This window comes from Lepidochelys kempii, chromosome 2, assembly GCF_965140285.1.
Source record: "Lepidochelys kempii isolate rLepKem1 chromosome 2, rLepKem1.hap1, whole genome shotgun sequence".
NCBI classification, from domain to species: domain Eukaryota; kingdom Metazoa; phylum Chordata; order Testudines; family Cheloniidae; genus Lepidochelys; species Lepidochelys kempii.
Window position 1 is genome coordinate 61,256,214 of NC_136381.1, and position 26,140 is coordinate 61,282,353.

At 41.4% G+C, this 26,140-nt stretch overlaps 1 protein-coding gene across 14 annotated transcripts in view; it reads right to left on the bottom strand.

The window, feature by feature from the left end:
- Window positions 1-711: 711 nt before the first annotated feature.
- The window catches only part of CSPP1 (centrosome and spindle pole associated protein 1), a 178,579-nt gene continuing 153,150 nt past the window's right edge, over window positions 712-26,140 (bottom strand). For 8 of the 14 annotated variants that reach the window (XM_073330932.1, XM_073330936.2, XM_073330945.2 and 5 more), the window contains 3 exons: window positions 18,158-18,267; window positions 17,270-17,420; window positions 712-1,632 (listed from right to left, as the gene is read on the bottom strand). In XM_073330932.1, coding sequence (XP_073187033.1) covers window positions 1,406-1,632; window positions 17,270-17,420; window positions 18,158-18,267 — 488 coding nt within the window. In that variant the 3' untranslated portion in view covers window positions 712-1,405. Of the gene's footprint in view, window positions 1,633-11,557; window positions 12,066-17,269; window positions 17,421-18,157; window positions 18,268-26,140 lie in introns of those variants that run through there. The other 6 variants (XM_073330938.2, XM_073330937.2, XM_073330940.2 and 3 more) reach the window with 2 other exon arrangements.

Here is a 26,140-nt window from a genome sequence, read left to right on the forward strand (position 1 = left end):
GCTCAAACTTCCTCAGCAGTGTTTCTGGCCCAAGTCCCAATCCAGGATATTTGCAGAGCAGCAACCTGGTTGTCAGTGCATACTTTTTCATCCCACTACACCATCACTCAGTAGGCTAGAGACGATGAGGGGTTTGGCAGAGCAGTGTTGCAATCTGCATGTCCATGAACTGAGCCCACCTCCTAAGGTACTGCTTGGGAGTCACCTAATGTGGAATGGACAAGCACTCGAAGAAGAAAAAGCAGTTACTAATCTTTCTGTAACTGATGTCCTTCAAGATGTGCTGCTCATGTCCATTCCATGACCCACCCTTCTGCCCCTCTGTTGGAGTTAGCCAGCAAGAAGGAACTGAGGGGGTATGGAACTGGCTGGGCCCCTAACACGCATGAGTGTGTCACCAAAGGGTGTTAGAGCCAGCCCAATGGATACTGCTCAGGGAAAAATCGGTGGCGAATGTGTATGCAATACACACACGCTTAATGTGGAATGGACATGAGCAACACATCTTGAAGAACAATAGTTACAGAAAGGTTGGTAACCATTTTTCTAGTCGTTGGACCCCCTTTATGCCATAGGCAGAAGCTAGTGTACCTATAGAAGCTAAGCCTTTCTTTCAGACTTCTCACCCACATTTCCACAAAAGGTGGAGAAGGCTTTAAATTTTGGTAATAAAATATAATTTATTTTCATCAATTGTTTTAAATCGTGACCATAAATTAAATATTAACAATACTCACTCAACAATATCTGCATTATCAACACAAACAGTAAGAAGCAGAAATGTATAACTAGAATTTCAGCACAAAATTGATTGGGAAAAGAAAGCAAAATGTTAGCAATAGCCAATTGTTTACATAAATCTTTTGTCCAGTAACTCTTGAATACTGGACAAATACAGGCTATAACAACCCCTTATCACTGTTTTTAAATAGCTGCTGCTGCACTGAGGTAAAAATCACGTGAAGTACTTGAGTAAAAGGAATATAAGATTTGTCGTTTATGCTATGATGATGGCAGAATCATTCTAGATTCTTAGTTTTTAATGTTAAAAGTTCTCCTCTTATCTACTACTACATTCACACAAGCTTCAAATCTAAGACTGGAAATATCAGTAACATACTGACCAGTGTAACTTATAGAAAGAGTGCAAAAAACCTCCACTTCCCTATCTTGGTATAATAAACATCCTGTACACAGTCTGTTTTCCCTTTTAAAGAAATTATATTACATTACAGCTTCTGCTTCTTTAACATTTCATTAAAAAACAACCCTATACATATAGCTCACAATATTTACATATAAGACTATTCTTACAAGAGAACATAAAATGAACATGTTAAAAGTGCAGTAGTGATTAACATTCCTTCTATGATTAAAGGCACAGCTGGTTTCAATATAGATTTATTTAACCATGTGCAGTTGACAGGCCCTGCCAACCAAAGGGTAATGTGTTTTCAGAAGAAAGTTTAGCCTGGTTTGACTGCCCAGCCATAAATCTTTTCACAGTCTCTGATGTTCCAGGTCGCAGCCAGGGGTCTGTTGCTACTGTGTCAACAGAGGTGGGCCTTCTGCCACCTTTAGATGGAAACTGCTTCAAAATGTCATCAGCATCTCCCAGGGAAGTATCATCACCTGTGGAGAAGTAGAAACAGGCTTATAGTTTCCTCTTTAACATAATCCCATCACCACAATGCCACCTTCTTTTTACATTTAATGTTTATTCCTTCTACATATTTAATGATATAAAGGATGAGAGACCTGTTATCACCCAAATACAGTACTTATCAATTAAATGCCTCAAATGCAGCAAGTCTGTATAGGAACATGCCACATCTGTATTAAATTAAAGGTTCAGTAGATATGAAGATACTGAAAGTCCTTTTTTAGGTCATGATGCTCTCCAACGTCCCATGGATTTTTTGAGCAGTTGCTGCCTCATAAAACACTCACTCTCACTGGATGGAACTGGGTTGCAAATACACAAGCCCTCCTCCATATCTGATGGTTGACCTTGAGGACTGTTCTTGCTCTCTGATAGTGAGCATGCTTTTGTGGACTGGGGTCAAACACCCCATCAAAAAGTCAGTCAATGAGTCTGATACAAAAAAGGAGCATTCAAAGGTTATAAAAAAACCAAACGTGTTGCCAAACACTATTTTCTTTTGCCTATATACATATACCTCTTTTCAGGCCGAGGGTGAATAAAATACTTCAGGCCTGATGCAGAGTGGGTTTAACTTCTCTGCATGCAGAAGATATGTCTATACATCACCTCCTTAACTGGCTACCCCAATGTTTTATATATTTTAAACTGGCCTTGCAACACTTTATTAGTTTAAATCACATGCTCTCTTCTCCCACAGAGATTTGCGCTTACAATCTGGTACAAGGAATTCATTGCTATTGGTACATGGAGAAAAAAAAAGCATACTTCATGTAAGTATAAGGAATTACAACAGATGATATTAATGTAAAGAAGCTTTATTTTAAAATGTGTGTGTACATACACATATCCCAAACTGAAAATCCAGAATGTTCTAAAACAAACAATCTACAGAGATGCGTTCTATATGGTCAGTCTTAACAGTGTATTATAACTGCTAAGTTAACTTATGGAAAATCCAGGATTCTAAAGGACACTGGCTAAAAATAATTCAAATGTTAAATAAGGTTAAAAACATGCATCTATTACAGAACTTTAATTGGAAAATGTCCATGCTAATTATACATTTATTACTGTACCTGTATTTAGTATAGGTGCTTATAACATACAAGATAAAGGATAGCATTACAACACTTGGAATGCAACTAACACACTCCCACCTGCCTTGATAAAGGCCATATATAATAGCCAAGGTCAGAATCTGCTCTTTCCCATTCTCTCACCACTCCTGATGAGCAGCATTTTCACTTTTTAAAAAAATTGCCACGTATTTTTCTTCTTGAACTAATCTCGGGGCTTTTTCCAAAATGCAGATTTTGTTTCTGTTCTGACGCACCTCCCTTCAGACAGAATGCAATCAATGGAAGAATTAAACACTAGTTTACAGGAATGTGTGTTTTATTCAGTATCATTAAAAAAGTAAGTAGCAGCAGAAGAACAGGTTATTTTGAGAATTTTAGATATTAAGGAGGATGTTCAAACTCAGATCTGGTATCAAGGATTTAGTGGATGTGAAATTTCTTACTCCTTTACTACAGAAAACTGGATACTAATTAAATTGAAGTTATTTAGAGTGTCTCAGTTTGGTGCTTCCTTTGATTAAATATATGGAATTGGGCTGGGTATGTACTTCTATTTTGTTTTTAAACAAAACCTCTGGTTTGACAAACATGAAAGTTAAAATTTTATTTAAGTCAGGAATTTAACATATTTGAAGATATTTAACATCAAGCACAGATTCCGAGACAAAGCTAGATCATTTTAAACATCTGATTTCAAATTAATTTTTTTTTAACGGCAGTATTTCCCAGAGAATGGAAATTCCAATTTCCAAACAGCTTTTTTTTTTTTTTTAAATTTATGGATTCTAACTTAAAAATAACAAAAGGATTCTAAACTTCCCACTTCTGTGCCCTCAGACAAGGTGATAAAAGATTCTTATTTACCTAATTTTAAAAAAGTCATTCTGAAATAATATACCTTTCAAAAACAATTTATTGAAGCAAAACCCAGACTCTGTCTTACTTTCACTCACTTTTTCTTCATCTTTCTATTCCCTATTTTAATTAGGTCTAGATATTATGAGTAGGAATAATGTGACTGGTTTATTCTCCATGTCTTAATTTCAGTTTGTATCTGGCTCTTTGAAGAAGTTTATTCAGACAAGAACCAACATGTTACAGACCCTGCAATCTATAAAAACCTTTTAAGTTTTGTTTTGTCTTTTTTTTTTTTTAGCCAACTGAGGCATTTTAAATGCAAAATCATTTATAGTTACTTTGAGAGTTCTTAAAATACTAGCATTTTATCTTTAGGTGTAACTTTCTTGTTAAACTGTAATTAAAGATCTATGAAAATATTTTTTTCAATTTACTGTTTACCAAACGGAAGAATGGCATCTATAATGAAATATTGCAAGGTTTCTACACATATAGTAGATGTAAGAGGAGGTTACTTACCTGTAACTGGAGATTCTTCAAGATGTGTGGTCCCTATCTGTATTCCACTGAGGGTTATACACTTGCCATGAATCCAGAGCTGGAGCTTCTGACAGCAGTAGTGTCCATTGGTCCATGCATGCACCCTCATGGTTTTGTCTGAGGTGATAAAGAGTGGAGTGAACCGACTGCACCATCAGTTCCTGCTCCACCACAAACCAGAGATCTGCAGCAGAGGGGAAGGAGGGCAGATCTGGAATACAGATAGGGACCACGCATCTTGAAGAACTTGCAGTTACAGGTAAGTAACCTCCCCTGTTTCTTCAAGTTATGGTCCCTACTGTATTCCCCTGAGGGTGATTAACAAGCAGTACCTAGGTAGTAGGAGGGTGCAAGGAAGATGATGGAACCATGGAACAGAGAACAGCCACTCTGAACAAGGCATCCGTAGCAACCTTGCACCAAGGTGTAATGGGAAAAGAAGATATGTACTGAGCTCCATGTTACTGACTTACATATGTCTGTAAGAGCAAGTCATGAAGCACAGCTGTAGTTGATGCTTCTGCTCTCATGGAGCAGGCCTATATCCCACAGAGCAGAGACAGCTCTGATAACTGGTAGCAGAGCATAATGCACCCACTTCGAAATCCTCTGAATGGAAATCACTTGCCCCTTAATGTGTTCAGCTATAGTGACAGTTTAAGGGTCTTCCTGAAGGGTTTCATCCTCTGCAGGTAGAAGGCCAGGGCCCTGCGAATGTCGAGGGAGTAAAAGCACCTTTCCTCCACCAAGGTGTGAGGTTTTGGAAAGAAAGAAGTTAAGTGTATAGGCTGGTTGAGATGAAAACTAGAGATAACTTTAGGGAGGAACTTGGGGTGCAAACGTAGGGAAACTCTGTCTTTATGAAATGTAGTAAACAGGCGGAATGTCCGCCATCATGGCCCCCAGTTCGCTAACCCATCTCACGAATGTGACAGCAACCAGGAAGGCGACCTTCAAAGAGAGGACAGAGAGAGAGAGAGAGAGCGCACAAGGCCACAGGTTCAAAGGGTGACTTTGTCAGGGTCTTGAGGACAATGCTGAGGTCCTATTGGGGAGCGAGGGGCTGAAGAGGAGGGAAGGTTTGCAGGAGGCCCTTCCAAAACCTGGAAGTCAATGGGTGAGTAAAGAAAGAATGCCCCTCCAGCAGAGGATGGAAGGCACTGAGAGCAGCCATGTGGACCTTGATAGAGTTGAGAGCGAGGCCAGACATCTTTAGGGAGAGGAGGTAATCTACAAGAGGAATGGCCACATCCTTGGGGACAAGACCCTTCTTTCTGCTGGATCCAAGAGATGAAATGCTTCCATTTAGTCTCACAAGATCACCTTGTGGACGCCTTTCTGCTACTTGAGAGGATGTTCTTCACTGCTAACAAACATTCCCACTCTAATGAAGATGCCCATCCAAAACCCAAGCCCGGAGGTGAAGAGTCTGGGGATCAGGATGCTCTGGGAGAGGTGGCAGTGGAAGTAGCGGGTGCGCTGACATGCAGAGAAGAAGGGGAAACCAGAACTGGGGAGGCTAGAATGGGGCTATCAGAAATGACCGTCGCTCTCTCTCACTTGACCTTGTGCAGGACCCATAGCAGAAGTGTCCGAGGGGGAAAGGCGTAACTGAACTGATCCAACCAGCGGAGAATTAGGGCATCACCCTGGAAAAGGGCACCAAGCCCTCCCCTGAAGCAGTACTGGGCGCATTTCCTGTTGGTTTGGGAGTTGAAGAGGTCCCTGGTAGTAGTTGAAAATGCAGTTGAAAATGCTGGTGACCACAGCACCATGAAGCTCCCACTCATGGTCAATCACGAACTTCCTGCTGAGAGTGTGTGTAATCATGTTTTGAGTCCCAGGAAGGTATGCTGCCGACAACAGGATCTTGTGGGCAATGCACCAATCCCAATGGTGAATTGCTTCTGTGCAGAGTGCAGGAGACCTCATGCTTCCTTGCTTGTTGATGTAGCCGATGGTGGTGTTGTCTGACATGTTGAAGATGTGACAGGAATGGATAGGAGAAACACTCTCTCTCTCTGCACAGCCTGAAGCTCCAGGATGTTGATGTGCATCCAGGACTCTCGAGCAGTCCATGTCTCTTGAGTCATATGCTCATCCATCTGGGCCACTCCGAACAAGGCATCCGTAGCAGACGATGCATCTGTGACAATTGTGGTGGAGGGGGAAGACAGAAGGAATGGTATCCCAGTACAAACCTGACTCGGACCCATCCGCCACTGGAGGGAGGAGAGGAAAGAACCTCATGGGGAACAGTGAGTAGAAAGTGCTATGTAAAAAGAGAGGATATTGCCATTGAGCTGGCGGGGCCTTGGAGTAGTCACACCAGCAGTACAGGACGGGTGGATCCTGAGCACCGTCCGAGTCCTCCAACCCTGAGAAATCAGAGGCTGGTTCAATTAGCAATGCTGTTGGAATGTTGGAACAACAGGAGCCTCATGGGAGTGGGCGGGAACACAACCCAAAGCAGGTAAGTCTAGGGGGGGAAACGCACCCTCCAAGGAGATGACATCATACAAGGGCATGGAGACCTTTCCTCCTAAGAAGAGGCTCCGACTTGGACGATGCTGTGATGAGAAGGAACTGATGGCGCAGTCAGTCCACCCCGCCCTTTATCACCTCAGATGTAACCATGAGGCAGATCAAGGGTGCATGCATGGACCAATACACACTACTACTTTCAAAAGCTCAAGCTCCAGACGTATGGCACACGCCTATAACTCTCAGTAGAATACAATAGGGACCATCGCTAAAAGAAGAAGAGGCGGTTATAGGAAGGGAGTTTCAACTGATTACTAGCTCCTTATTCAAATTGTCTTCTCTCCTCTATTCCCACTCCAATTCTTCCATTACTCCTTGTTCCTCCCAATTCACTTGTGAGGATACTACATCTAAGTTCTAGGAAGTTCTTACAACCCTTCAGGTGTTATAGAAATAACTAGTCAATAGCTTTTCTTGTGGAGTGGGTAATGAATGACAAAAGGGAGAGGGAAAGAAGGTGGGTAAGGTAATCTGTTTTATTGGACTGACTTCCATTGGTAAAAGACAAGTTTTCAAGCTTACACAGAGCTCTTCTTCAGGTCTTGGAAACTTACTCAGAGTGTCACAGCTAAATACAAGATAGAACAGATTGTTTGGCATAACTAGTTAAGACTAAGGCTGCATGTCTGTCATGGAGGACCTCATAAAAGAGATGGTTGTAAAGAGCTATCTTGGTTTGAGTGATCATGAGCTAATTCAATTTAAACTAAATCAAAGGATAAACAAAAATAGATCTGCAACGAGGATCCTTGACTTCAAAAGAGCTAACTTTAAAAAATTAAGAGAATTATTCAGGGAAATGGACTGGACTGAAGAATTCAAGTATCCGCTTCTGAAACTTTGACTGAAAGTAATTTTAACCTTCCTCCACATTCTATCTGAAGCCTGCATCCCAAGCAAGGAGAAAAAAATCGTAGGGAAGGGTTGCAGCCCAAGTTGGATAAGCAAGCATCTCAAACAGATGATTAAGAGAAAGCCTACAAGTAATGGAAGATGGGAGGGATCAGCAAGGAAAACTACCTCTTGGAGGTCAAAGTGTAGGGATAAAGTGAGAACTACCAAAAGCCAAGCAGAGTTGCGCCTTGCAAAGGGAATTAAAACCAATATTAAAGGTTCCATAGCCATATAAATAAGAAGAAAACAAGGAAAGAAGTGGGACCAGGTGAGGGTGGGGTGGAAATTAAAGATTATCTAGGCATAGCCCAACACCTAAACAAATACTTTGCCTTAGTTTTTAATGAAGTTAATCAAGAGTTTAGGGGTAGTGACAGGGTGGCTAATGGCAACAAGGCTATGGAGGTAGAAATTTCCACATCTGAGGTGGAAGTCATACTCAAACAGCTTCTTGGGACTAAATTGGGTGGGGTTGGGGGCAGATAATCTTCATTCAAGAATATTAAAGCAACTGGCACATGAAATTGCAAGTCCAATAGCAAGAATATTTAATGAATCTGTAAACTCGAGGGTGGTACCCTATGACTGGAGAACTGCTAATTCAGTTCCTATTTTTAAGAAAGGGAAAAAAGGTGATCTGGGAAACTACAGGCCTCTTACTTTAACCTTACTTATATGCAAGGTCTTGGAACAAATTTTGAAGGAGAAAGCAGATAAGGACATAGAGGTGAACAGTAATTGGGATAAAATACAATATGGTTTTAAAGAAGGTAGATTGTACCAGACTAACCTGATCTCCTTTTTTGATCAAATAACTGATTTTTTAAGACAAAAGAAATGCAGTAGATCTAATTTACCTGGATTTCAGTTCGACATTTGATACAGTTCCACATGGGAAATAATTAGTTAAATTGGAGAAAATGGGGATTAATATGAGAACTGAAAGGTGGATAAGGAATTGGTTAAAGGGGAGATTACAAGGTCATACCGAAAGGTGAATGGAGGCTGGAGGGAAGTTACTAGTGTAGTTCCTCAGGAATCAGTCTTGGGACCAATTTTATTTAACATATTTATTACTAACCTTGGCACAAAAAGTGGGAGCGTCCTAATAATACTTGTGGATGACACACAATTGGGAGGTATTGCTAATACAGAGGGGGATTGGAATATCATACAAGAAGATCTGGATGATCTTGTAAACTGAAGTAACAGAAATGGGATGAAATATAATAGAGCAAAGTCATGCATTTAGGGACTAACAAGTACTTTTGCTATAAACTGGGGATTTATCAGTTGGAAGTGACAGAGGGGAAAAACCTGGGTGTATTGGTTGATCACAGGAGGAGTATGAGCCATTAATATGATATGGCCATGAAAAAAAACTAATGCAGTCTTAGGATGCATCAGACAAAGTATTTCCAGTAGAGACAGGGAAGCGTTAGTACCACTAAACAAGGCACTGGTGAGACCAGAATTGCACATGGTATTCCAAATGAGGTCTCCCATGTTTAAAAAAGATGAATCAAACTGGAACAGGTGCAGAGAAGGGCTACTAGGTGATCTGATGAATGGAAAACCTACCTTCTGAGAGGAGACTCAAAGATCTTGGCTTGTTTAGTCTAACCAAAAGAAGACAGAAGGGAGACATGATTGCTCTCTATAAATCATAGAATAACCAGGGTTGGAAGGGACCTCAGGAGGTCATCTAGTCCAACCCCCTGCTCAAAGCAGGACCAGTCCCCAATTTTTGCCCCAGATCCCAAATGGCCCCCTCAAGGATTGAACTCACAACCCTGGGTTTAGCAGGCCAATGCTCAAACCACTGAGCTATCCCTCCCCACAGCAGAAGGATAAATACCAGGGAGAGAGAAAGAAAAGGAGGACTTGTGGCACCTTAGAGACTAACCAATTTATTTGAGCATGAGCTGTAGCTCACGAAAGCTCATGCTCAAATAAATTGGTTAGTCTCTAAGGTGCCACAAGTCCTCCTTTTCTTTTTGCGAATACAGACTAACACGGCTGTTCCTCTGAAACCTGTCAGGGAGAGAGAGCACTTATTTAAGTTAAGCGCCAATGTGGACATATGAACAAATGGATAAAACTGGCCAACAAGTAGTTCAGGCTTGAAATTAGGCTAAGGTTTCTAACCATCAGAGGAGTGAAGTTCTAGAACTCACACAGGAAAATGATAAAAGACAAAAAACACCACAAAGCGATCATTCTATATCTGACCTATCAGTTCTCTTCCTCAAAGGAAACCTGCAGAACACTTTCAAAAGATGAGCCTGGGAGCTTAAATTCATAACTTTGCTAGACAGTAAAAATCATGGACTAAATACAGACACTGGATTTATGGCTTATTACAATAATCTATAGCACACTAACAATCCCCCCTCCCCAGCTACTCTTATTCCCTCCCTCCCCTTCCCTTTCTGTCCTCCCTATGATTGGAGGGGCCACTTCACTTTCAATGGTCCCTTGAAAAATGTCTTAACTACTAATGCCAAACAATCTGTTCCATCTTGTATTTAGCTTTAACACTCTGCATAAGTTTCCCAGACCTGAAGATAATCTCTGTGAAGCTTGAAAGGTTGTCTCACCAACAGAAGGTGGTCCAATAAAAGACATTACCTCACCCACTTTGACTCTCTAATATCCTGGGATCAACATGGCTACAACAACACTGCATAAAACGAAGGGGCAAGAGAAACAGGAAAGACACACCATACAATCTAACGTTTATAGAGCATTAGGGTTCATTGCTCACTAAAATCCCTGAGGCAATACAAGCTCTCAACCAAAGATTGTGTTCAATTCTTGTCATGTTTAACAAGAATCTATTAAGTCACTCACATCTTTTAGGCCCTCTCCCTGCTTCAGGTTCACCCAGCAAGACTAGGAAATAGGACCAGCATAAACACAGGACAGCTCCAAAGAATCATGTAGGGAAAAACAGATTTCCCCATGCCCCCAAGTGACAGTGAACAGTGTTGGGGTTTCCCCAAGACCTTTTCCACTCGGTTCCCCAAGAACTCATTTTGACTCCAGTCTTATCACTCAGGTCCCTTTATTTGGTATAGAGCAAAGCTACACTGAGTTGATCAGACTCAAGTGTACAGGGTGGGTATAGAGCATACCAAACTATAAAGTTACACAGAAGCACTTTTCCTTGTAACACATCTTTACCAAGACCAACATATACATCCTTAACTATATATTGCATCATATGCTTCTGGACTGGCTTGGTTACTTTGCAGGTATCAATCCCTGTGCAGCATTCTCTGGCCACACATTGCGCAGACACACGTACTCTTTACCTCATCTTACATTCCAGGTGTATCTTGTCCATTCTAAATGGTACCAGTGTTCCCCTATATCTTAGCCAGTAAAGACATCCTGTCTCTAGCCTACTGATCCATTTGTCTTCTCAGTCATGCCCACTAAGAAATGAGGCAAGTTACTTATATCCAGGCCTATAAAGAGAGAGAGAGAGAGGGGTTGTTTGCTGCAGGGCACCTCAGTAATCTGGCCACAATCAAGCCTTCCACCTTTGATCTTGAAACTCCCTCCTACTTCTGAAAGGAAGGGAGAGCACAGACCTCTGACTCTCCGGGCCCAGACTTCTCCTTTGCTTGAGATTGGGACTTCTCAGAAAGGACCCTATTGGTACGTCACACAGGCTCCACCCAATCCAAAGCCAGAGGAAGTGATGATGGCATGGAGTGGGAGAGGCAGCACAGGTGTTGCACCTCTCTTTCGCACTGGCCATCTTGTACCGAGTATCTAAGAAAATCCCAGGAGGGGAAACAAAGTTTCTCATTTAAAAAAATCAGGGCCCCCTGGAGACTCCAAAGATATCTGTTTCTATAGATAAATATATTTTGAAAAAAAGACCAAATCTGGTCACTTACTCACTCTGACCATCACTTTATAAAAGTGATGGTCAAAATAATTGAGTCCAGAAACTGGTGATGAAAAAACTAACCTATTAAGAAAAAATACAGAAGTTTGAAAAAAGGATTTCAATATCTGATTAATCTATATTAAATTCCCAGGAAAAACACTCCAGCAGTAAAGCTTATACAGTTACTCATTTTTGTTAATTAATAACAAATAGCAATTGATAGCCCTTCCTTAGCAAATTTTCTTCTTGTTCTGTTATTTCTAACTGTTACATGGAATCAAAAAGTTTTACTTTGAAGAAAACATTGTTACTACCCACTCTAGACTTAGCTGCATCTCTGGGGAAATGAAGCAATCCATTATATCTGCCTAACAAGGGAAGAACTGATGTGCTAACAGCAAAAGGAATGATAACTTACCTTACTGTAACCGTGGTTACCTGTTTCCTTGGAAGTGGGTAGTAGGAGTCCTACTTAAACAATGACTGCAGGACATCTCTACCAAAGTGGGCATCCAAGCTGGAAGCCTCTACCAAAAAGTTGTATTTCGAAAAGGTGTGGACCAAGCTCCACGTAGCTGCCCTACAGATTTCAGAAATAGAGACATTCTTCAAAACAGGTGGCAGAAGCTGTCTTAGCTCTAGTGGTATGAGCTCTAAAGTGGGCAGGTAGTTCTAACATAAATCACTCATATCCTGCTCTTACGCAGTTGGGGATTCATTTTCATAATCTCTCTAAGGAAAATGCCTCACCCATAATCCTTTCAGCAAAGGCAATAAACAGTTTGTGTGTTCCACAATTTAATCCTGTTAAGATAGTATAACAATGCCCTTATTACCTCAAGTGTGAAGTTTTCCTTCCCCCAGAGTTGAGACAGACTTGAGGAAGAAAACCAGGAGATGAATAAATTGGTTAATTTGGAACTCAAACAACTCTGGTCAGGAACTTGGGATGAGACATGAGAGTAACCCTACCCTTATGAGACATTGTATAAGGGGTTCCCATTGTGAATGTGCGAATATCCTCTACCCTCTGAGCTGATGTAACAGCTACTGAAACAGCAATCTTCATGGAAAGGTGATACAGGGAACAGGATACTAATGGCTCAAAACAGGGAGGAGGCCAATCAATGCTGTTAATATTATATTGAGGTCTCAAAGGAAAGCAGCTCCTAAACAGAGGGAAAAAACTTATTATGGACCATAGGGAACCCTGTCACTATAGGGTTGGAAAATATGGAATGACCTTGTATAGGAGGGTAATATGCATATATTGCTGCTAGATGTACCCTTATGGAGCTGACAGAAACTCCAGATTGCTTAAGGGCTAGTAGATGCTGAAATGGGTGATGTCGAAGGAGAGAGCTGATGCTGAGATGCCTAAACAAAAAACTTCTCCTTAGCTTTTTTTAAGTCTATTTGAGGCTTTCTTGCTTTGAAGTAGAATTTTGGCTGGACAGCTTTTGGTAGATGTCACCCACCTGGCATCCAGGCTGCTAGATATAACAGATTGGGGTCCAGGTGCAGGATTTGACCATTGTTGACCGGGGAAGGCTGTCGGGCAGAGCAGGCAAAGTGTTTGGGGCTTACGTTGAGAGGTTCACCAGATCTGAATTCCAAATTGTCTGGCCAATGCTGCAGCTCTTTCAGTTTCCTCAGGACCCTCAGCAGCATGGGAATGAGGGGGAAGGCATGTATTAGTCCTGGTATCCAAGGGATGAGAAAGGCATCTGACAGGGAGCCAGGACTGGAGCCCCCTCTGGCGCAGAACTCTGGACATTTCTTGCTCTGGTCTGTGGCAAATAGCTCTACTGATAGATAACCCCACCTGAGAAAAATGTACAGCAACACTGCATCCTTGATCAACTCCTCCTGGCTATCTGAACTGTCTACTGAAGCAAATGGCTATAGAGTTCTGAAGGACTGGCAGATATGATCTGGAGATGAATATACCAATTCCAAAATCAAACAGCTTCCTGAAAGAGCAGAGATGACCTGGCTCCTCTCTGTCTACTGATAAAATGCATAACTGTGGTGTCTGTCTGTCCTGGACTGCGGATCCTGGAGTAAAAGTAGAAATGTTTTATACCTCAGGTGGATGGCTCTCCACTCTAGGCATTTATGTATAGGTGAGATTCCTGAAGGAAACACATACCCTGAATTTAAAGATTATGTCAATGAGCTCTCCCAACCTGTTTGGAGGCATCTAACACCAGAGTTTTGGTAGGTTGAGACGCAGAAAAGGGTACTCTATTGCACACTTGACGAGAGTCTTTCCACCAGTTTCACAAGGCGAGGCCGCTTTAAGGGACCATTACCACCATGTTCATTTGGTGCCTCGTGAGTGGATACGCTAATTTCAACCACCCTGGAATGGAAGATAGGTGAAGTCTGGCATGTGTCCCAGAAGTCTGAGGCATGCTCTTACTGATATCTTTGGCTGAGCTTGAAGTTGGTTGAAACCACTCTGGGTATCCCAAATGCTAATAGTCAGGACTATCTTCTCATCACCACAGATGTGGCCACAGTGTGTGCCACTGTACTGGATGCATCTAGAGCTGAATGTAGGGAAATGCACGCCACCAGCTGCCTTTTGTTCATTATAGATTCTAACTCTTCCTCATATTCCATAGGAAACCTCTTTGTAAATTGAGGCACCTTGTCCCAGTGGAAGTAACTGTACTTTGTGAGAAGTACTTCATTATTAGCTACTCTCATTTGGAGGCTGGGTGATAAGTAGATTTTACATCCAAATAAGACCAACTTTTCAGGGTCCTTCTCACTAGTTGTTGGCTTGAGAGGCCCTTGTTGTTTGGACTTCTCCTGGACAGCATCTACAACCAGAGATCCTAGCGCTGGGTGAGAGCAGAAATACTCAAATCCATTAAAAGGGACTTGGTACCTTCAGTCTGCATACTTGGATGAGGATGCTGGAGTCTGCCATAGATCTTTCGCAGGTTGTAACACTATCAGCCCCCCATTTATACATATGATGAGCCTACCAGGCAAGGAATGATACAGAATGTCCAGCAGTTTGTGATTTCTCTTGAACCATCTTCCACAGTATGTTGAGAGCCTCAGCCATACATTTAATGAGGTCTTGGAGTGCCTTAAAACTGTAAACTGGCGCAGACATCAAAGAGTTTACTGCTTAATTGAGAAAAGATGAGGAAATTGCAGCCAGGATTAGTTTTTCTCCCTCCACTGCTTAATCTGTGTCACTCTCCATTCCTACCTCTCTAATATCTGAGATTGCAATACTTGACTGGCTAACAAAGTCTATACTGGGCTCTTGGGAGACGAGGATCTAGCCCTGGAAGTGGGGGGCAGTAGCCGCAGGCTTATGTGAATGAGGTTGCACCCCAGGGCCCCCAACAGGCCCAGGCTGATAGACATATGGGTAATGGAATGCTGGACACAGAGGAAGATACCAAGAGGCCCGTCTACTATGACATCCATGTCTTTTCCTACTGAGAGAGCAGTCCCTAGAGTCCTTCCCAGATTCCCATTGGGATCCCCATGGAGAGGAAGGAGGGTGAGTGGGAGAGAAGTCCCTATTGTGCACCAACAGGGAGGATTAAGGTGAGGCAATCCCTTCAGGTGTATGAGCATGCTAATATCCCCATTGGTAGGAGTTCCTAGCATATTAACTGATAAAAAGGCTTTCTTTTAATGCCAATGGGCAAAATAAAAGTAATTATTTATACCAGAGGTTCACAAACTTCTCCTATTGTGTATCCCCTTCCAGATGTACCAGCAGCCCACATACCCCTGCCCTTCTCACTGCTGATAATTTGTGTGTTATTCTTAACACTACCTGTCATTAGCCATCTGTCCATATTTCACTGTTACATACAGATATAGCTGTAGTGCAACATATACAACCAAAAAAAACCCCCTAATTCTGAGCTCAGCTAGACTGGACAGTTGCTGGGCAACTGAACCCACGCTGTACAGTGATTGGAGGTGAGGGCTCTGTATGTTAGAGTCTCTAGGTATCTGTTCTCACTGGTACATTTTGAAGTAAATTAACTTCTGTATTTCATATAACTAATTCCCACAGAGTTTTAAAGCTTCGTCTGAATAGCCTATTATGCAAATGCAATCAATAAAAACCACCATTACACAATTTCTCCCCCATATTCTCCAGAGATGTCTCACATACCCCCAGGGGTATGCATATCACAGTTTGGGAATCCCTGATCTATATTATTAACTAACCCCAGTTTACTCGTAACTAACAATTCAGTAACAGGACAGTGTTTATTGCTAGGAAAGCAGGTGGACCCTGCAAGGGTTCCATCTTGCTGCCCTAGGGGGAAAGAAGGAGCCAAGGGATGGCTGGACCTCCTCCATCCTTTATGACCTGCGTTGGGGAGGGGGTCACAAAGACAGTGCTGGCCAAAAGAATCTGATCTCGCATGCATAAGTCTCATGGGCACCAAGAGTGCAATCCATGTAGACAATCATTAAAAGACGGACAGGCTGTGCCTAGATTACACTAAATGCTATTGTAAAATCCAACTTCTTAATCTAGTAAAATACTACTAGTTAACACAAATGGATAATAAGAAGGAAGACCCTCATTCAGAGACAAGGGAGTCAAAGTAGCAGAGGAAGAAAAGGTGGAGACTGTGGCTCAAAAAAGGAAGACCAACCAAGTTATATATAATTAATAGCAACTTTGTTCACACAATTCTAAGTGAAACCATGAGGGGTGTGATTGAACAAGAAAAGAAGTTGGGTAGATAGGCAGGGGAGGACTGAATATGGTGAAGATGTATTTGAATTGTATGGAGTAATGAGGGTTTGGGAACAGAGAGCGTTTAGCTGCAAAGAAGACAGAAATGAATAGAAGGCAGAGTAAAAACACAACTGAAGTCAAGCATGCTAGGTTTTTCAACACTGTTGCACTATTGCATGAAAATTACTGTGAGCCAGTGATGACAAGAACAACTCTGGTTGTAAGAGTACCATTTGCTACAAAATCAAGGGAAGATGTTTTAGTTTACAGTTTGTAAAGCATTTTGTGATGCCTTCTGAATAATGCCTTCAAATAAAAAAAAAATACTGGTTTTAAAACTGCTTAGACAGGATGTTGATTAGTTATACTCAAAGATGGGATTTAAGACTTATGCCAAAGAGTATTTTCAGCACAACTGAGTAGTGTGTCCCAACATACTGATTGCGGGACAAATAAGTACATGTAATTAAAACCAGACACTTTCAGAACAAAAAGGAAATGCTTCTCCATAAAGTCAGCCTGTGGAATTCTTTGTGACAGCAGCTCAGAGTTCAGTACCACAATTTGAGAATTTTATCACCAACATAATCTGTAGTTACGTGTGCCAAGACTGGAGTAATGAAACATTATGCTTCATAGCATGCGCTGATCTCCACAGGGGGTAAAAAAGAATATAGCTTCCATATTCATCGCTCAACTGGCCAGCTGCATTATGGGTTTTATTGGAGGGTATTACTTCTTTTCACAGACACATCAGATATTAGGTTGTATACCACTATCCTAGATGCAATACAAGTCTTGAGTTGGTATATCATATCCTTTCATTTTCCTTATTGTATCCCTGACCTCTCAAAACTTGCAACAAAACTTCAATTCAAACCTTTTTTATCAACTGATTTTCCAGCAAACCAATGATGTAGAGTATTAAATTATGTTAAAATAATCTACTTTGACTGCCTCAGCCAATTTCTTTTTGTTTAGTCTACAAATAGTTTGTCTGTTAATATCTGTTTCTTTATCTTTAACATCGAACAAAGTCATACCTAGGTTAACAGATTTCTTCTGCAACTCATTCAATCTTCGCAATCGTTCTTCATTCCTGGCTTTCAGCTGATCAACATTGAGACTGGAGCTTGAGCACAAAGAGAAGCTGTCAGGCTGTGGCGGTGGAGATTTGCTAAAAGGGACATCATCCTGCAGATTTAGAAAATATGGGAAGATTTCAATATATATGACACTCCTGTCAAAAGGCCACTATGGATACAACCCATTTATACGGTGTATATACACATCATCTACAGCCATTTACTGTGATTCCTATTGAAATAGGAATCACAGTAATTTGTCATCTGATCTACTGTATTCTCTCTGACTGTGGCCAATACCACTTGTTTCAGAGGAAGATGCAAGAAACTCCAAAATAGGAATTGGAAGGAGACTTGTCTAATAGTTAGAAATTAATTTGCCCTGCAAAATGAGGTTTAATATCTCTTCCAAAATTGATGCTAGCTACCTTTTTGAATCTTGCTAAGTTTTTGGTCTCAATGACATCCTGTGGTAATAAGTTCCACAGTTTAACTACATAGCATGTAAAAAAAAAAAAAAAAAAAAAAAGGATTTCCATTAATCAGTTTTCAGTTTGTCACCTTTTGATTTCATTGATTGTTCCTTTGTTCTTGTGTTATAAAAGAGAGAACAGAAGCTCCCAAACTATCTTCTCTATACCAATCATTATTTTACATACTTCTATCATGTCCCCTCTTATTAGTCTCCTTTGTAAAGTAAACTACCCAAATCTTCTCAGTCTCGCTATACAACAGTTTTTCCATACCCCTACTCGTATTAGTCTCTCTTCTCAGAAACCCCTGAGGTTTCTCCATCAAATGCAAAAGAGAGGTGCAGAAGTGGGGAGAGAAACATTTCATACATACAGTAAATTCCATTGCTTTCTTCTTTATTCGTCTCCTCTCCCTTGCAGATGGCGGTGGCTGTGAAGATAAATTAACTTCTTCAAAAGCTGGAAAGGTTTCCCCATTAGTGCCTGGAAAAGGGAAAGTGAACAACTCTCTCAAGAAAATCAAATTACCACAGTGATAAGTCTGATTACATTTAGTTGTTAAACAAGCAGTGCTAATATAGCACACACAACTTGACACAGATACACTAAACAAATAAATACCTTTCATTGGGACATCCCATGGGGAACCACTAAGCTTAGCGATACTGCATAACAATAACATGTATGTAATGGGTATATGTGATGCTTCTTGGAGTACCCAGTGAGGCTTCTCGCTACTAGCTGCCCTTACCTGGATAGACACTCCAACCCTCGAGCTCTCCAGGTATCCTCCTGGAGCAATGTGTTGCTTCCAAAGGAACACTACACACCAGCTTACCAGTTTCCCTTCAGATCACCGCTCCATTTAACCCATAACACTTACATTTACATTGAAATCAAGCAAACATTTATTTAACAAAGACTAGATATTAAAATAATAGCAAGTGGAAATACTGGAAACAAATGGTTACACGTAAAATAAAATCATAACATGCCTTCTAGGGCCTAGACTTAATTAACAACATGCTGTCTTGTCTAATGAAGTTTAGCTAAAGTCTTAGCAGTGTTTTCCAGCCAGGTTGGCTGTGACCCTCCTTTTGCAAGACAGAACACACTGGCAGTTCCTTTCCTCAGTGAAGGATTCCAGGTGTACCTGAGTACCCACAAGTTATACCCCAAAAATCCATTGTCTTTAATCAAATACGATGCCACCTTCTGTGTTTGTTTTTTCCCGCAGATCTTCTCTTATGTGAATTCACAATCTCTTCATTAGCATCAGGCTCAGTAACGTAAAAAGTCTTAAACTGTAAGCCAGGGGTCGGCAACCTTTCAGAAGTGGTGTGCCAAGTCTTCATTTATTCACTCTAATTTAAGGTTTTGCGTGCCAGTAATACATTTTAACATTTTTAGAAGGTCTTTTTCTATAAGTCTTTAATATATAACTAAACTATTGTTGTTTGTAACGTAAATAAAAAAAGGTTTTTAAAATGATTAAGAAGCTTCATTTAAAATTAAATTAAAACACAGACCCCCCTGGACGGGTAGCCAGGACCCGGGCAGTGTGAGTGCCACTGAAAATCGGCACACATGCCATAGGTTGCCTACCCCTGCTGTAAGCCATAAAATATACTTTGACTAGCCAGAAAGTTAAGCATCTACTACCCACTGCCCAAACTGAACCAGTTTAAATCACCTTCCGGCGATCTGTCTTAACTCACATACCTGAAGAATGTAGTTTTCAAGATAGACAGATAACTACTTAAATATCATTGATCCATACATCTTGCAATGATTAGAATGACCAATGTGTTACTGGCTGTTAGTAGAGACTTCACATGACATCCTCTGGCTCACTATTATGCAGACATCAGACCCAGGGGATCCCTGTAAACCCCTGTACACCTTACACGCCCTCTGCCAGTTGGCGCTTTTGGTATTTCTGTTTATAAGGGAGATCTATGGGTGACTATGTTCCTTAACAACATTCTGTAATCAGGCTTCTTGATCATACCTGAGTTGTTAACATATTATGTAATCAGGCTAAGTCCCACTTACGTTAATAAGCCCCCAAAAGTATTCTAACTGCATCAGGTTACAAATGTGTATCCTGTGACTACTGTAGATGTACTCTCAAGTGGTGTTTATGTCCTTTGTGTCTTTCTCATGATGATCCTGTCTTCCTTTCAAAACAGTTTTCAATCCCTCCTTTGCTGTGAAACACACAAAGTATGACACTTGTCTCCACTGCCTGTTTCAGCCTCCAGGTTGCGCCTTTCATGCCCAACAACATAAGTTTGGTATCTGGTGTAGGCCTTGCAAGAGCGCTAAGCATAGCTAACAGTATGAATCAAAGGCAGTGAACTAAAATAGGCCTTGTCAGAACTGTAACATCTAGGTATCACCTAACCAACTAAGCACATTCCTGACCTGAAAGGATGGATTAAGAACATACAGACCCCTCATAAAGATAAGGATGAGGATGTTTTGTTCAAACGATAGGGTACAAGGTGGTAACATCATCTGGAATGTAATATGTAACTGGTTTGTAACAATGTATAAAAGGAGAAGTCATAAGACGACACTATGGCAAGGGAGACTTTGTCGCAGGTATACCTGTGTTAGCGTATCTGTAACAGTTGAGCCAGGGCACTAGGGCCGAGCCTGGTCGACAATAAACCTCGCCAAGTGGCTTTACCACCGAACCGAGCCTTCTTTTTTTATGAACATCATCAAGGTCTGCTCAATCAGCACGCCACACTCTGCTGGTGCGGCTAGCACCAGAGCTCCACAAACTGCACAGGAGCACAGACAACATCAGCGGCACTAATGAGATCTGATAGATGCCTCTACCACTGGCTTTGGCCAGACTTCAGGCTTAGTCCCTATTCTAGTGCAATTAGTATCGCAAACATGCTGAGGCTTTCCAGTAACACAAAAGAACACTGCAGCTCCCCAAAAAGCTGCTTTACTATTAAAATGGCAAGATCCATTAATTATGAATCACTCTTCATGAAGATCATTTTCACTGAGTGTATTCTGCTGTAGCACACTTGATTAAAAAAATAAGAACATAAGAATGGCCATACGAGGTCAGACCAAAGGTCCATCCCGCCCAGTATCCTGTCTACCAACAGTAACCAATGCCAGGTGCCCCAGAGGGAGTGAACCTAACTGGTAATGATCTAGTGTTCTCTCTCCTGCCATCCATCTCCACCCTCTCACAAACAGAGGCTAGGGACACCATTCCTTACCCATCCTGGCTAATAGCCATTAATGGATTTAACCTCCATGAATTTATCCAGTTCTCTTTTAAACCCTGTTATAGTCCTAGCCTTCACAACCTCCTCAGGCAAGGAGTTCCACAGGTTGACTGCGCGCTGAGTGAACTACAGTGAACTACAATCATAATTAACTCCATGTTTCTCTCTCTTGTGTGAGTTTATGTGGTTTTGCTGCATTTCTTGGGGACATACTAAGGTTTTAAAAACACAACAGAAGTTCTCACAACCTTTTTAGCATTTTGTAACATACTTTGAAACAACATGGAAAGAAGAACTGGAACAAATAAGTTGTCAATGTTTTGCATTATTTTTTGATTTCATAATACTTAGCCAACTGAAGTCTTAAATAAAAGCTATGAGTTCTGTGTAAGCTTGATGTTTGTCTCTTTCACCAACAAAAGTTAATCCAATAGAAGATATTACCTTGTACACCTTATCTCTCTACCTAAAAATATCAGTATTCTTAGTGACTATACATAACAATGCCATTGCTCTTAGTTTCTCAAATATTTCTACAGTATATTGTGATAAAATCACATGCTTAACAGAAGAACCGAGAATAGAAGCATTTACTTTCACCTCTGCAATTTTCCATCATTATACGCTACTTATCACAACCTGTTACTTTAAACATCTTTGGCTCTGAAAGAGGAGGTTACTAACCTACTGGAGGTTCTTTGAGATGTATGGTCCCTATCTGTATTCCACAGTGGGGTTACGCATGCACACCATACACCTGGAGCCAGAGAAATGGAAAGTAGTGTCCTTTGGTCTGTGCATGCGCCCTGGCTAACCTTGTGCCTCTGAGCAAGGTGATAAAGGGTGGGGCAGATCGACTGCCTCTCCAGTTCCTTGTCCACCGTGAATCAGAGAAGATCCGAAGCAGAGGGGAAGGAGGGCAGGTAGTGGAATACAGATAGGGACCACACATCTCGAAGAATCTCCAGTTACAGGTAAGCAACCTCCTTTTCTTCTTTGAGTGATGGTCCCTATTGTATTGCACTATGGGTGATTGACAAGCAGTACCTAAGTAGGACGGTGCGAGGACATGGATGGTAGGGTTGAGCAGAGAACCACTGTCCTGAAGAAGGCATCAGCAGCAGAGTCATGTGTCAGGGCATAATGACTCACAAACATGTGAATAGAAAAGGAGTACTTGTGGCACCTTAGAGACTAACCAATTTATTTGAGCATGAGCTTTCGTGAGCTACAGCTCACTTCATACAGACTAACACGGCTGTTACTCTGAAACATGTGAATAGAACTCCACATGGCCACTATGCAGATGTCCAGGAGGGGTACATCCTGAAGAGAAGCCTTTGGTTGGGGGAGGTTTGAGAGCTGATAGAAGAGTAGAATGTATCCAGATATCCATTTGGAGATTCTCTTGGTGGAGATGGCATACCTTCTGATGCTCTCTGCTATGGCGACAATCAGTCTCAGAGATTTCCTGATTGGTTTTGTTCTGTGCAGGTAAAAGGCCAAGGCTTGTTAAACACCAAGGGAATGGAGTCTTCATTTCGGGAAGAACACAAGTAAGTGCATATATTGGTTAAGATGAAATTCCAAAACTACTTTGGAGATAAATTTGAGGTATAATGCAAAGAAATTATCTTTACAGAATACAGTTTATGAAGAATCTGCCATCATTGCTCCCAGTTCACCAACCCTTCTTGGTGATGTAATAGCTACGAGAAAGGTGACCTTCATGGACAGGAGAGACATGGAGAAAGTAGCTAAAGGCTCAAAGTAGACAGGAAAGTCTTTCCAGAATTCATAGTTCAGTAGGTATGTGAAAATTGAGTAACCTCGAGCAGTTGAATGGTATGCACTAATCGCTGCTAAGTGGACTGATAGGGAGTTGATGTAGACCCGAGGTCTTCGAAGATAGGATATAGTCTAAAATGAGAGGAATATCTGTAATCTCTGGTCGGACACCTCTTTGTTGTGTCCAAGATGAGAAGCATTTCCACTTAGGTAGACATTTCCTAGCAGAGTCTTTTCTGCTATTAGAGATGATGTCTAGGGTATCACGCCCATCCAAATATCATGCCCTGAGGTGGAGTGGTCATGGATTGGGGTGTTTGATCTTGCCATTGCATTGGGTCAGGAACCCAGGGAATATTGGGAAGATAACTGATGGGCAAAATGACATATGCAGGAGTCCGGGGAAACCAGAACTGTCTGGCCAGAAGGGGGCCTTGCTATACCCTGTCAGATCTTGCGTAGAACTTCTGGCAGGAACAGCATCGGTGAAAGGGCATAGTTGAACTGGTCTGACCAGATAAGAAGCAAAGCACTGCTCTGGCAGCAGTGACCTAGGGCTCCCCTGGAGCAATACGTGGTGCATTTTCTGTTTGTTTGAGTAGTGAATAGATCTCTGGTTGGGGTGTGCAGCACCATGTTGTGAAGTTTCCATTCATGGGTGAGTGCGAGCGTCTGCTGAAGCAGTCTGTGAGCATATTCTGCTTCCCCAGAAGGCAGGCTGCTGATAGGGTGATGTGATTGCTGATACACCTCATCCTCAGGCTTACCACTTCTGAACACAGGGAGGCAGATCTTCCTCTCTCTTGCTTGTTGACGTAGAAGACAGGTGTTTGTTCTCCAACATTATAAGGACATGGTGAGAGCAGATGAATGGGAAAAAAGACTTGCATGCCCACCATACTAGTTCTTACCTTTGCTTGTTGTATGGTGGTTTTGGGATGTGCACAAATGGGGATTATAACAAAACCACAAAATTCACTCTCACTGGTCATCTGCCTAGATATCACATATTGATTAATATTTGAAACTACGTTACCACAAGTAAAAATCTAGTGCACTGTTCCTGTTAAACATAATCCTTGCTCTTTAGATGGACTTTTAGATTGATTACAAGTTCTTCTTGAGAACATACTCTGTTTTTTGTCTCTAGATGGAGTATCTCTGTATCAGCATTATTAGATTTTAAAAAGCTACCTAATGTGACCACTTCCTCTGAGGTTCCCAGGACATCCTCATAGACTTTACAGTCAGAAGGGACCATCGTGATCATCTAGTCTGACCACCTCTGCACTACAGGCCACAAAACATCACCCACCCAGTTTTGTAATAGATTCCTAACCACTGGCTGAGTTACTGAAGTCCTCAAATCATGGTTTTAAGACTTCAACTTACACAGAATTCACCAGTGACACTAGTTTAAACCTGCAAGTGATCCGTACCCCATGGTGCAGAGGAAGGCAAAAAAAACTCCATGGTCTCTGCCAATCTGACTCGGGGAAATTCCTTCCTGACCCCAACTATGGTAATCAGTTAGACCATGAGCATGTGGGCAAGACCCACCAGCCAGACACTGGGGAAACAATTTTCTGTAGTAACTCAGAGCCCTCCCCATCCAGTGTCCCATCACCAGCTACTGGAGATATTTGCTGCTAGCAGTTGCAGATAGATAACGTGCCATCATATGCAATCTCATCATACCATCCCCTCCATAAACTTACCAAGCTCAGTCTTGAGGCCAGCTAGGTGTTTTGCCCCCATTTCTTCCCTTGGATGGCTGTTCCAGAATTTTCTGGGTTCTCTGTCTTTTATACAGGTACTCTCAATATTTACATTTGGTACAGCACTGAGCATGCTTTCATCACTTAATTAGTAAATAATAAATAATATCTCCTAGAGTGAGGATAGATTGGGTGCAGGCTACTCATAAAATCAAAGAGATGGAAAAGACTAATTAGATCCTGTGCATGCCCCTGCTCATGTCAAATTATATCATGCGCTCCAATATTTATATATCAACACAATGAGTTTGAATGTTTCCTAATGTGAAATTCAGATTTGACAAAAAACTTGACACCCTTCTTCCCCTTTACCTGGAGCCAAAGGCAGTGATTTCCCATAGGTTGGGGGTAGGGGGAAATACAGAATAAACAGGGTTTCTTAGCTTAATAAAACAATCTACAGGCACAAAACTTTTATATGTCCTTTATGTCATAAAGAATAAATGTTGCAAGCCTTTTGACCTTTTGGTGACAGGAAAGAGTAATTTGTGGCACCCTGATGCCCAAGTGGCTGAAAAGTATTCCTGCTGACATCTATACTGGCCAGCACCCAAAGGCCCAAACAGGTCACGGGCTCTGTTATAGTGGGTTGTGTACACAAATTCCAAGAAAACATGGCCCCTGTCCTGAGCACTTACAGTCTAATTTGAAACAAGATGTGATAAATTAACATGACAAATAGAGAGGGAAAATGTAATTTCACTTTTACACATAGATATCAAGGGTTTAAAGAAGCACATACTCAATTGTAACCCTAATGTGCCTCACAAATATTCCTCTATATAGAATCCTCTAAGATATCAAGTGGAGGCATATCATTTTAAAGAACAATGCTGATAGTCATCTGCAGTAATAAGTGATGCATGAAGAGTAGAAACATCTTGTATCTAATCTAGGCAGCTTAAAATAGTGATTGCATGCGCATCATTATTTAACCCTTTTGAGCCAGAAATCAAGAATCCCCAAGTTTCGCATTCATGCAAAATACATTAACACTGATGGAAGGCGCTCTTGACCTGCTGATTTCAAGATTGAGACTTTTTAGTACTACATCCGTTCAGAATGGATGACCTGTCGTTCTAAACTGAAGCTGCTGAATGAATTGTTCTGTTTCTTGCATAATGGGTGGAGACCTCCATCTATCTATGATTATAAAGCATATGCTTAAGAATTGTCATCTTGCCCTCCCCTTGCCAAAGAACTGTGCTACAGAATCTAAGCCAGGGGTCTCAAACTCAATTTACCTTAGGGCCAGTGCCAATAATGTCACTGAAGATGGTGTTCAGAAAAGAAAATGTTTATATTGTATTTTTTATTTCAAATTTCTTAGAAATAATAAAACTGTCATACAATTTTATACAATTCTTCGCCTGCCAGAGAGTTTTTAGTGTTTGTCAGACACCTGGCAACGCTTCAGTTCTGTCAGTTTGTTGATGTTTGGCCTCAATGACTGAGCGGTTGAAACCTTCAGGATTGCAGCAAGGTGTGCATCAGATAGTTGTGTTCAGTATTTTGACTTCTTTATATTCA